At 46.1% G+C, this 12,644-nt stretch overlaps 1 protein-coding gene across 6 annotated transcripts in view; it reads right to left on the bottom strand.

The window, feature by feature from the left end:
• Positions 1-12,644, bottom strand: part of POC1A (POC1 centriolar protein A) — a 122,496-nt gene that overhangs the window by 64,356 nt on the left and 45,496 nt on the right. For 2 of the 6 annotated variants that reach the window (XM_055557263.1, XM_055557260.1), the window contains exons 2-4: positions 1,813-1,897; positions 668-839; positions 106-285 (exon numbers count right to left, since the gene is read on the bottom strand). In XM_055557263.1, the coding sequence (XP_055413238.1) occupies positions 106-285; positions 668-828 (341 nt within the window). In that variant the 5' untranslated portion in view covers positions 829-839; positions 1,813-1,897. Of the gene's footprint in view, positions 1-105; positions 286-667; positions 840-1,812; positions 1,969-12,196; positions 12,458-12,644 lie in introns of those variants that run through there. The other 4 variants (XM_055557261.1, XM_055557258.1, XM_055557259.1 and 1 more) reach the window with 4 other exon arrangements.

Raw genomic sequence — 12,644 nt, 5'->3', positions numbered from 1 at the left:
GTGGCTAAGTAACTTGTTCAAGGTCAGGATGCAGACACCTGGCATCTTTTCTGTACCCCCAACCCCTGGGGTCTCTCCGACAATCTCAGGTAGGACTACACTCACTTGGCACAGCGGACCCAGTTGATATGCTGGCTCAGGGAGAACAGGAATTTCTGGCGATGAGTGGACCACACCTTGACTGTCTTGTCGTCAGAAGCTGTCACGAAGGACTGGCCATCACTGCAGAAATGGACGCTCCTCACTGTGGCCGTGTGTGCACGAAACACAGTTGACTCGCCTTTGCTGCAAGGATGGGTATCCAGAGTCAGGAAATCCATAAACCCGTAACAGCAACATAAGGGCACATCAAAGCTCTCCCCACTCCTCAGGACCCTCCCCAGATCAATCCGGGCCTGAGTGCCCCAGTCCCCAAAAAGGGAAGCAAGAGCCTCCCCCAGAGGAGCAGAACCCCCGCCCCCCTCACCCATGTGCATGCAGCATCAGGCGGGATCCTCCCAGGATGGCTGAGGTCAGCCCAGAATCTCCCTGCTGACCCTGAGGGGAGGGCCCCGACTGAAGCCCAGCTTCTAATGGCGCCCCCTCAGAAGTGAGGCAGAGGTCCTACTGTGACCAGTCCAGCACCAGGGCCGAGACTCAGACAAGCCCGTTCCTGTCTTTAACTCACACGTTGGGTACCCATATGCGGACAGTCTTGTCGCGGGAGCCAGAAGCAAGCAGGTGTCCCGAAGGGGAAAAGTTCACACAAGTTACGGAGTCCTTGTGGCCGGCAAATCGGTAGGCACGGGTCTGGGGCTTCATGTGCCACACCATAAGGCACGAGTCCATGGAGCCACTGGCTGAGGAGACAGCGGACACGTGACCCTCAGCTTGAGCAGGCTGGAGCCTCCACCAGGAGTTGGGGCAGGGTGGGCAGCAGGGAAACTCAGCTTCACAGCCAGCTCCATCTTCTCCATCTTCAGTCACACCTCCAGTGACTGCTGAGCGGGGGTTTGGAGAGCCTGTGGCCTGTTGACTCTCCAGGCAGCAGTTCCACACAGGAACCGGCCCAAGATATGCCCATCAACCAGCCCTGGGCTGCCAAGGACCCAGGTCTCCCCAGAGACACACTCTGAGGCTCTAGAGAGCAAGTCCTCCTAAAACTGGAGAGCCAACTCAACCCAGTGGGCTTATTACCGTTAAGAGGATCCATCAGAAGGGCCCCAAAACAGACCCCAAATGACTTTGGTTTCCTTTTAACCTCCAGTGTATCATGAAACCAGCAGCTTCTGGCAGGGGACCTTGACGATGGGATGAAGGGGGAAGCTCACCCATAGAAACAAGAAAGCTGCAGCCATGTATGAACCCTCAAGTGGCCAAGAAGGGGGCACTCAGCAGCAGCATAAGGGCAGTGGGGGGGAAGGGCATACCCGGCTCTGCTCCACAGCCTTCTCGCTGGTGGTCATCTTCAACAAGAAGGCATGCCCATGGCACTGTGGACAGCAGAATCAGTAAAGGCCCACGGAAATGCCACTGTTTAGGCTCATTCTGAGGCCAGACCTCAGAGGTAGACAGGGTATGGAGGGAAAAGCCCGGAACTAGGTCCTACTCTCAAAGGCTGTATGATCTTAGCAAGGTCCCCAACCTCTCTGAGCCTCACACTCCACGTGCAGAATGGAACTCAGAAAGCCTAGTGCCCAGGGCGCTGGCTGCTGAAGCAGGCTGCAGGTCTAGAGAAAGCACCTGAGTTCTCACTGTGCCCTGCCCCCCGCCCCCATGCCACACCTCCCAGGCAGAAACTCAACCTTCTCAGTCCAAGATGCCTCCTCTTACCCAGCTGCTTTGTGTTGAGACTGAAGTCCACAGAGGTGACTGCATCTCGATGGCCCTTAAAATGCCTCTCCAGCGAGGGGTCCTCCTGAGGGAGAGCCAGGGTCAAATGCGTGAAGCCTGGATGAGGAAGGGGCTTCCCTAGGTCCAAGACACTTCCTAGAACAACCAGGAAGGTTTTTAAATGCTCAAGGTATGACCCTTTATATAGGAAAATTCTAAGGAATCACTAAAAAACTATTATAATAAACAAGTTCAGCAAGGTTACAGGATACAAAATAGACAAAAATCAAGTATATCAACAATGAACACTGTGAAGAATAGAAGTATGAAAACAATTCCATTTATGATACATAAAGAAAAAACTTAGGAATAACTTAACAAAAGATATGCAAAACACAGTGAGAACTAAAAGAAAAAATCACTGAAAAAAGTTGAAGGAGACCAGTTAAGATAAGAGGCTCCAGTTCAAGATGGAGTAAAAGTATGTGTGCTCATCTCCTCCTGCAGGAACACCAAAATCACAACTAGCTGTTGAACAATCATCGACAGGAGGATGCTGGAACCTACCAGAAAAGATATCTCACATTCAGAGACAAAGAAGCTAAGGCGAGACAGGAGGAGGGGCACAATCACGATAAAATCAAATCCCGTCCTCTTTGGGTGGGTGACACATAAACTGGAGAAGAGTAATACCAAAGAAGTTCTCCCACTGTTGTGAAGGCTCTGAACCCACATCAGGCTTCCCACCTGGGGGTCCCACAAAGGGACTGGGAATCCCCAAGGAATCTGACCTTGAAGGCCAGTGGGATTTGACTACAAGACTTCCACAGGACTGGGGCAAACAGGGACTCCAGTCTTGCAGATCACAAACAAAACAAAATAAAACCAAGACTCAGAGAAAAGGAGCAGTGACCCCACAGGAGACTGAACTAAAACTACCTGCTAGTGTTGGAGGGCCTCCTGTGGAGGCGGATCAGCAGGCGCTCACCACAGGGACGGGCACTGGAAGCGGCAGTCTGGGACGGTTCCCCTTGGGGTGAAGCCTCTTGGAGGTCTCCATTAACTTGATTATAGACCCCTCGGCTGGGTCCCCTCAGGCCAAACAACAGGGAAGGAGCACAACCCCACCCGTCAGCAGATAGTAGGATTACAAAGCTTTACTGAGCAAGGTCCTGCCCACCAGAGCAAGACCCAGTTTTTCCCATCACCAGTCACTCCCATCAGGAAGCTTACACAAGCCTCTTAGCCTCCACCATTAGAGGGCAGACAGAAGCAAGAAGAAGCACAATCCCACAGTAACTAAAACAAAACCCACATTACAGAAAGTTAATCACGATGAAAAAGCAGAAAGGTATGTTCCAGGTGGGGAATAGATGGGGAAACAGTGGAAACAGTGTCAGACTTTATTTTTCTGGGCTCCAAAATCACTGCAGATGGTGACTGCAGCCATGAAATTAAAAGATGCTTACTCCTTGGAAGGAAAGTTATGACCAACCTAGATAGCATATTCAAAAGCAGAGACATTACTTTGCCAACAAAGGTTCGTCTAGTCAAGGCTATGGTTTTTCCTGTGGTCACGTATGGATTTGAGAGTTGGACTGTGAAGAAGGCTGAGCGCCGAAGAATTGATGCTTTTGAACTGTGGTGTTGGAGAAGACTCTTGAGAGTCCCTTGGACTGCAAGGAGATCCAACCAGTCCATTCTGAAGGAGATCAGCCCTGGGATTTCTTTGGAAGGAATGATGCTAAAGCTGAAACTCCAGTACTTTGGCCACCTCATGGCAAGAGCTGACTCTGGAAAAGACTCTGATGCTGGGAGGGATTGGGGGCAGAAGGAGAACGGGATGACTGCCGGGAGCAGGAGCTCTGCCTGTGGCAAAGGTCATGAGGAAGGAGGCTCGGCATACGCAAAGGCGGGATCGAGCCTCAGGAGTCCCCCTGGAAATTCTTGAGCATCTACCCCCAAAACCAGAGTCTGCCTACTTTCTGCTCTGTGCTCTCACCTACACTTCTGACTTTACAGGGGGCTGTCCCCCACTACCTCTCTCTGAAAAAAAGAGTTAACTTACAGCTCCAGTTAATAAAGTTCCTGGGTGTGATAGTGTTTCAAGCTACAAACTCCTTTGGAAGTCCTCTAGCCTGCCTGAATAGGTTTTTCCGGCCACATGTGATTGCTCAGAGCCTCCCAACTGTGAGAGGCATGAGATGTTCTTAACTGTCTAAATACAGATTCCTTTGAGCAGTTAAAAGATTGATTAGAAATTGTATTGGTGAAGGGTTTTTCACTTGTTGGGCCAATGTTTGCTGCTAAGTCTCCACATCCCTTACCTGCTGTGTCCCTGGCAGTGTATTGATTAATATAATTGGTGTAAGTAGCAGCTTTAATGTTTGTACCTTTAGAGAAAAATAAGTTTTCTGAAGAAAGGGTCTTAAAATGTTAACAGGCCTCCAGGCCAGAAGATGATCCAAATCACCTAAACTTTTGCTTATGATAAGTTTGCGGGAAGAAAGCCTGGCTTACTGCATGACTCTACCCCTTCCCCCGTTACCCTCTATGCATAACTTAAGGTATAAAAACTACTTTGGAAAATAAAGTGCAGGCCTTGTTCACCGAAACTTGGTCTCCCCATGTCGTTCTTTCTCTCACCATCTGGCTGAATTATTCAGCCTCTTTTCTCCACTAAATTTTCTCACTGAGCTATCCTTATGTAACCACTCTTTATATCCTTAATTAACGTTTAATTAAGCAATTGTTTCCTGATGCTCGCCGACGCCGTCCTCGCTTTGAATTCCCTGGATCCACTGGGGCTGGACCCCAGCAGACAGAGGATGAGATGGATGGATGGCATCACTGACTCAATGGACGTGAGTCTGAGTGAACTCCGGGAGTTGGTGATGGACAGGGAGGCCTGGCGCTGCAATTCATGGGGTCGCAAAGAGTCGGACACGACTGAGCGACTGAACTGAACTGATGTCCCAGGTGAAGGGACAAGACAAAACCCCAGAAAAACAACTAAATGCAGTGGAGATAGGCAACCTTACAGAAAAAGAAATTAGAATAATGACAGTAAATATGATTCAGGATCTTGGGAAAAGAATGGAGGCAAAGATTAAGAAGATCCAAGAAATGTTTACCAAAGACCTAGAAGAACTAAAAAACAGACAGAGATGCATAATACACTGGAAGGAATCAACTGCAGAATAAATGAGGCAGAAGAACCGATAAATGATCTGAGGACAGAATGGTGGAAATCACTGCCACAGAACAGAATACAGAGACAAGAATGAAAAGAAAGGCAACCTAAGAGACCTCTGGGACAACATTAAACGCATGAACATTTGCATTATAGGAATCCCAGAAGAAGAGAGAAAGGACCTGAGAAATTATTTGAAGAGAATATCTGAAGACTTTCCTAACATAGGAAAGGAAATAGTCAACCAAGTCTAGGAAGCACAGAAAGCCCCAGGCAGGAGAAACCCAAGGAGGAACACCCCAAGACACATAGTAATCAAACTGACAAAAATTAAAGACAGAGATAAATTACTAAAAGCAACAAGGGGAAAATTACAAATAACATACAAGGGAATTCCCATAAGGCGATCAGCTGATTTCTCAACAGAAACTCTACAAGCCAGAAGGGAATGGCATGATATATTTAAAGTGATGAAAGGGAAGAACCTACAACCAAGAATACTCTATCCAGCAAGACTCTCCTTCAGATTTGATGGAGAAATCAAAAGGTTTCCCAACAAGCAAAAGTTAAGAGAATTCAGTACCATTAAACCACCTTTACAACAAATGCTAAAGGAACTTCTCTAGGCAGGGAACACAAGAAAAGGAAAAGACCTACAAAAAGTAAACCCCAAATACCTTAAATGTAAATGGATTAAATGCACCAACCAAAAGACACAGACTGGCTGGGTGGATGAAAACAAGGGCATGTATGCACTTTCACTTACCACATCACTCTGCTTGACCAACCACCGCCCCACCACCACCTCCCCACCCCCCCACCCTGCCACAAACTGTATGTAATTATTTTATATTGTTAAGTTAATCATGTTCCCATATGGCTTGCAACTGTAATTATCATTTGTTTTTGTCTGGCTATTGATGGTGAAAAACCCATAAACATCTTTTACTAATGTGATTATGTAACGATTACTCACGTAATACTATTGTATCATGACTGGTCAACAGAAAAATAATAGAACTCTACCACCAAATTAGGATCTAATAGAAAAACCAGTAAAATCCACTTTTTGAAATCCAGATGCATAACAGAATTACTTGGAAATTTTTTGAAAAACACAAATGCTCAGGTAGTGCTTTTTTTCTCCAGAGCTCCAGATGTTTCTAATGAGCAGTCATGTTTAAAAATTACTGGACTATATGACCTTGTTTTGTCAGTTTTCATTCCGATCCCAAAGACAGGCAATGCCAAAGAATGTTCAAACTAGTGCACAACTGCACTCATCTCACACGCTAGCAGAGAAATGCTCAAAATTCTCCAAGTCAGGCTTCAACAGTACGTGAAACGTGAATTTCCAGTTGTTCAAGTTGGTCTTAGAAAAGGCAGAGGAACCAGAGATCAAATTGCCAACATCCACTGGATCATAGAAAAAGCAAGAGAATTCCAGAAAAACATCTACTTCTGCTTTATTGATTACGTGAAAGCCTTTGACTGTGTAGTAGTCAAGTTGTGAAGTCACTCAGTCGTGTCCGACTCTTTGCGGCCCCATGGACTGTAACCTACCAGGCTCCTCAGTCCATGGAATCTTCCAGGCAAGAGTACTGGAGTGGGGTGCCATTTGATCACAGCAAACTGTGTTTCAAGATATGGGGATACCAGACCACCTTATCTGCCTCCTGAGAAATCTGTATGTAGGTCAAGAAGGAACATTTAGAACCTGACATGGAACAACAGACTGGTTCCAAACTGGGAAACGAGTATGTCAAGGCTGTATACTGTCACCCTGCTGATTTAACTGATATACAGAGTACATCTTGTGACATGTCAAGCTTGATGAAGCACAAGGTGGAATCAAGATTGCAGGGAGAAATATCAATAACCTCAGATACACGGATGACACCACCCTTATGGCAGAAAGTGAAGAACTAAAGAGTCGCTTGACGAAAGCGAAAAAGGAAGTGAAAAAGCATGGCATCCATTTCCATCACTTCATGGCAAATAGGTGAAAAACAATGGAAACAGTGACAGACTTTTATTTTCTTGGGCTCCAAAATCACTGCAGATGGTGACTGCAGCCATGAAATTAAAAGACGCTTGCTCCTTGGAAGAAAAGCTATGATCAACCTAAACAGCATTTTAAAAAGCAGAGACATTACTTTGCTGACAAAAGTCCATCTAGTCAAAGCTATGGTTTTTCCAGTAGTCATGTATGGATGTGAGAGCTGGGCTATAAAGAAAGCTGAGCACCGAAGAATTGATGCTTTTGAACTGTGGTGTTGGAGAAGACTCTTGAGAGTCCCTTTGGACTGCAAGGAGATCCAACCCGTCAATCCTAAAGGAAATCAGTCCTGAATATTCATTGGAAGGACTGATGCTGAAGTTGAAACTCCAATACTTTGGTCACCTGATGTGAAGAACTGACTCCTTGGAAAAGACCCTGATGCTGGGAAAGATTGAGGGCAGGAGAAGTGGATGACACAGGATGAGGTGGTTGGATGGCATCACCAACTCGATGGACATGAATTTGAGCAAGCTCCAAGAGTTAGTGATGGAGAGAGAAGCCTGGTGTGCTGCAGTCCATGGGGTGGCAAAGAGTCGGACATAACTGAGCTGAACTATATGATGATCTATTATTTCTATCTGGTTTGTCTCACTTTTCTATTTCATATTCAGTGCTCCCATTTCATTCAGTTTATGTTCTCCAATTTCTCCATCTCTTTTTTTTAAATGTTCTTTGTGAAGCCTTTATCAAGTATAGTACAAAATCTTTTGTATACATACACATAAAAATATACAAATATATAATATATATATTGAAGAAAATTTACGAATTTTTCCTAGTTTTTTTCACTTATCCTATTTCATATTCAGTGCTCCCATGTCATTTAGTTTATGTTTTCCAATTTTTCCAACTCTTTCATTTCTTGATGTTTTTCTCAAGCCTTTATCAAGTTATCAGGTGTAATAGAAAAACTCTTGTATACATATAATAAACAATACATACATCTATTTTATAAAACTTAGGAATTTTTGCCTAACTAAAAAATGTATGACATTTTGATTCTACTTGTTTGACTTAGTATGAAATGTAACACAATATATCTAATTTTTTTAAAAGATATGCAACAAGCAACAAAGGTTTATTGTATAGCACTCTACAGGGAATTATAAGCAATATTTTGCAATAACATAATAAAAATAATTTCAAAAATAGTATGTGTATATGTATAACTGAATCACCAAAAAAAATAATTCTATTTTTCGGAATTTAGTAATGTTTATCTTTTTGCCAGTTTTTTTAAATGTCCTATGTATGACATACAAAATTTTAAATATATTTGTGTAGGATGTAAGATTAAATTAACATAAATAGAAATCTATTACATTTAAATTATTAATGACATTATTCAAGATGCTATTTTTTCTGCCCTTGATAAAATAGTCTCAGAAAAATGTTAATATATCTCACAATTATTATATATATATATATTTTTTTCCCTTTATTTCTTCAATTTTTGCTTTATGTCTGCTTCTTGTTATTGGACTTCCCTGGTGGCTCAGACAGTAAAGCATCTGCCTACAATGTGGGAGACCCGGGTTCAATCCCTGGGTTGGGAAGATCTCCTGGAGAAGGAAATGGTAACCCACTCCAGTATTCTTCCCTGGAAAATCCCATGGACCGAGAAGCCTGGTAGGCTACAGGCCATGGGGTCACAAAGAGTCAGACGTGACTGAGCGACTTCACTTTCACTTTCTTGTTATTAGATGTCTAATGGTTTATGATGTCTATCTTGTTTGTGAATCATACCTTTCGTCATTAAAAACATTCATCCTTGTTTCATTTAAAAATACATTAATTTTTTAAAAAGATCCAGATAAATGGAAAGACATCCCATGTCTATAGTTTGGATAACTTAATATTAAGATGCAATACTCAACTTGATCTAAAGAGTCAATGCTGCTGCTGCTGCTAAGTCGCTTCAGTCGTGTCCGCCTCTGTGAGACCCCATAGACTGCAGCCCACCAGACTGCCCCGTCCCTGGGATTCTCCAGGCAAGAACACTGGAGTGGGCTGCCATTTCCTTCTCCAATGCATGAAAGTGAAAAGTGAAAGTGAAGTCACTCAGTCGTGTCCAACTCTTCGCAACCCCATGGACCGCAGCCTACCAGGCTCCTCCGTCCATGGGATCTTCCAGTCAATAGAATCTCATAAAAATCTCAGGTGCTTTTTTTTTTTTTTTTTGGCAGAAATTCACAAGCTAATCTTAAAATGCATTTAAAATATAAAACAGCCAGAATAGACAAAAATTTTTTTAAAAAAAAGGACTTCTCTTGTGATCCAATGAAGAATCTGCCTACCAAAGCAGGGAAAGAGGCTCAAGCCCTAGTTTGGTAAGATCCTACATCCTGCAGGACAACTAAGCCGATGCACCACAACTATTGAGCCCATGCACCTAGAGCAACAGGAGAAGCCACCGCAATGAGAAGCCTGTGCAACGCAACTAGAGAGGAGCCCATGCTCACAGTAACTAGAGAAAACTCATGTGCAGCAATAAGACATAGCACAACCCAAAATACGTTAATCAGTTACATTAATAAAGTTTTTAAAATAAAAATAACGTATAAAAAAAGAGGGGTGCTTCCCTGGTGGTCAGCGGTTAAGAGTCCACCCTGCAATGTAGGCAACACGGGTTTGATCCCTGCTCCGGGAAGATCCCACACACGGAGAAGCAACTAAGCCCATGCACCACAACTACTGATTCTGTACTCTAGAGCCCAGGAACCATAACTCCTGAGCCTACTTGCTGCAACTACTGAAGCTCATGTGCCCTGGAGCCTGTGCTCCGCAACAAGAGAAGCCAGTACAATGAGAAGCCCAAGCATCACACCCAAGAATAGCACCCGATCTCGGCACTAAAGAAAGCCTGCGTGCAACAATGAAGATCCAGCACAGACAAAAACAAATAAACCTTAAAAAAAAAAGGCGGGGGGGGGGGGAGGTAAACACTCACTATAGAAAATAATCTGGTAGTTTCTCAAAAAGTTAAACATAGGACTTCCCTGGTGGTCCTGTGGTTGAGAATCTGCCTACAAATGCAGGGGACATGGGTTTGACCCCTAGTCCAGTAAGATTCCACATGCCACAGAGCAAATAAGCCTGTGTGCTACAAACCCTGAGCCAGTGCTCGAGAGCCCTTGAGCCCCAACTACTGAGCTCACGTGCTGCAACTAGTGAAGCCCACCCTGTGCTCAGCCATGAGAGAAGCCACCAAGCTGAGAAGCCCGCACAACCAAACAAGAACAGCTCTCGCTCCCCACAACTAAAGCCATGAACACCCAGCACAGCCAAAGATAAAAATAAACACATCATTTTTAAAAAACTTAAACACAGAATTATCAAATGACCCAGCAACTGTAGGTAAATACCTGTAAGAATTGAAAGCATTCTCACACCAAGGCCTGTACAGAAACATTCATAGCAGTATTAATCATAATAGCACAAAGTGGAAAAACCTTACTGTCCATCAACAGATAAGTGGATAAATGACATGTGGTACATCCATACAACAGGATATTTATTCAGTCACGAAATGGAAACATGTACAGCTTGGAGTGTACATTATAAGTGAAAGACACCAAAGGCCACATTTTGTCTGTGTCCATTTATATGAAGTGTCCAGAATAAAGACAGAAAATAGATTCGTGGCTGACAGGGACTGAAGGGGCTGAAGGAAGGGGATGTGGGGGGAAGTGGAGAAGAAGGGGAGCAACTGCTTAATGGGTACAAATTTCTCTTTGGGGTGATCAAAATGTTCTGGAAACACAATAATGCTAACACAATACTGTGAGAGTACTAAAAACCACTGAATTTTACACTTCAGAAGGGTGAATTTTATGGTATGCGAATAACACCTCACCGAATTTATTTTTTCAAAGAGAGAAAATGGGGTCTTTCAGCAACCACCATCTCAGGAATCGGATACCATACCCTCCACCCCACTGTGGACTAACAAGTAAAACCGAAGGTCCACCCTGAACAAGCCCCTGAGGCTTCACCACCACCTCCACTCCACCCAGCATCAGAGAAGCTGTAGCTTAGGAAGATATGGGGATAATATTTCAGACTTCTCCATCCAACAGCAATTCATGTTGGAGAGTTATACCCCGGCCACGCAAAAATCTCTCTTTACCCCAAATATCAGTAACCTCAAAGAAGCATTTTGGGGGTACCAGGGAGCCCAGCAAAACCTCCTCTTGGGGAAAACCCGTCCTTGGTGCAGAGCAAGGACTGCAAGGAGTTGTAACCAGAACAGAGGTTCCCGTTCCCCATGCCCCGCTCCACCCCCAACACACCTGCCTTTCACCTCAACAGGGAACGGCAGCTGGGGGAGGGCGGGGAACAGAGCAGAAACGGCTCCACCTGAGCTTCTTAGAAAGAACTAGGGTAAAACAGTACCCCCTCGAGGGCACCGTCAGATCTGCCCCGAGCCAGCGGACCCCTGAAATCTCCCAGCACCCTCTCTTCCAACGCCACAGGCTTGCTGGTTCCTCGTTTCCCCCAAAGCTGGGGAACACCCCCGGGGTCAAAAGGCCTGCTTCCCAGTCTGGGCCCTCGGCTCACGTGCCCAGACACCTAAGAAAGCCAACAAGCCACCACTCAGCGTCACTGACTTTCACAACCCAGCCAGAGAGTACCAGGTTGAGTTTTCAAAACAACCTCTCAAAAAGAGGGGCTTTGGAGTGCTCCCCACTGGCCTCTGGAAGGACCTGGGGCCAAGAGAGGGCAGCCTGTCACACTGACGCAGGCGTCCCGGGGGCCTAGCTGTTCCCACAGGGAATAGGGTACACTCTCAACAAGCCCCCGTTCAGCCACCCGCTGCTCAGGGAAATGGAGACTGAAACTAGAGAGGCCCGGCACTGACCCCAAGTCACACCTCCAGTCAGGCCGTACTAGTGTCTGTCCCGCTAGGAAGCAAAACCCGAGGGCAGACACTACTGGTTTGTTAGCCCCGGCAGCGCGAACAGGGCCTGGCTCAAGAGGCGTTCACCAGGTGCCCGCACTCAGGACCGCCTGCACCGACCGAAATCTGGGGCCAGAGAGGACCGGCTCGGAACCCCGCGTCCGGCTAGGCGCCCGCTGTCCCCGCGGAGAGACTAAAGCTCGGGCGGCCGCCGCTAACAGAAACTTACCGGGCAGCGCGCGGTCATGGCGGGGCCGGGGGCGCCCAAGGCGCCGGAGGAGCGTGAAGGAACGGCGGCTGCCGTTGCGGCGCGTTCAGTTTCCGCGCCCCCAACCGCCGCCAATAGCAACGCGGGTCTCTTCACCTCGCCCCGCCCACCGCGATTAAAGGAGACGCGGTGCCCCAAGTTTTTGCCCGGCGACCGGAAGGAAAGCTGTAGGGCCGGGTCCACGGTCTCTGCGTCTAGCGCCACCTGGCCAGTCAACCTACGGACGGCGCTGCCAAATGCCTCTGTCCACCGTCATACATTCCCCCTGAGAAATTGAAAAGTCCAGAAATAAAGGGTTCCCCCACCGACCCGTAGCCAGGCTAAAAAGACCATGTACAGAGCCTTCTGGGATTGCAGTTCCAAGACGGTCCTCATCCTTGTGTCTGGAGGATACCGGGACTACATTTCC

The sequence above is a fragment of the Bubalus kerabau genome, chromosome 20, assembly GCF_029407905.1.
Source record: "Bubalus kerabau isolate K-KA32 ecotype Philippines breed swamp buffalo chromosome 20, PCC_UOA_SB_1v2, whole genome shotgun sequence".
Lineage (NCBI taxonomy): Eukaryota > Metazoa > Chordata > Mammalia > Artiodactyla > Bovidae > Bubalus > Bubalus kerabau.
The sequence above is the reverse complement of the archived record's forward strand: the minus strand, read 5'-3'. Positions and strand labels throughout refer to the sequence as shown.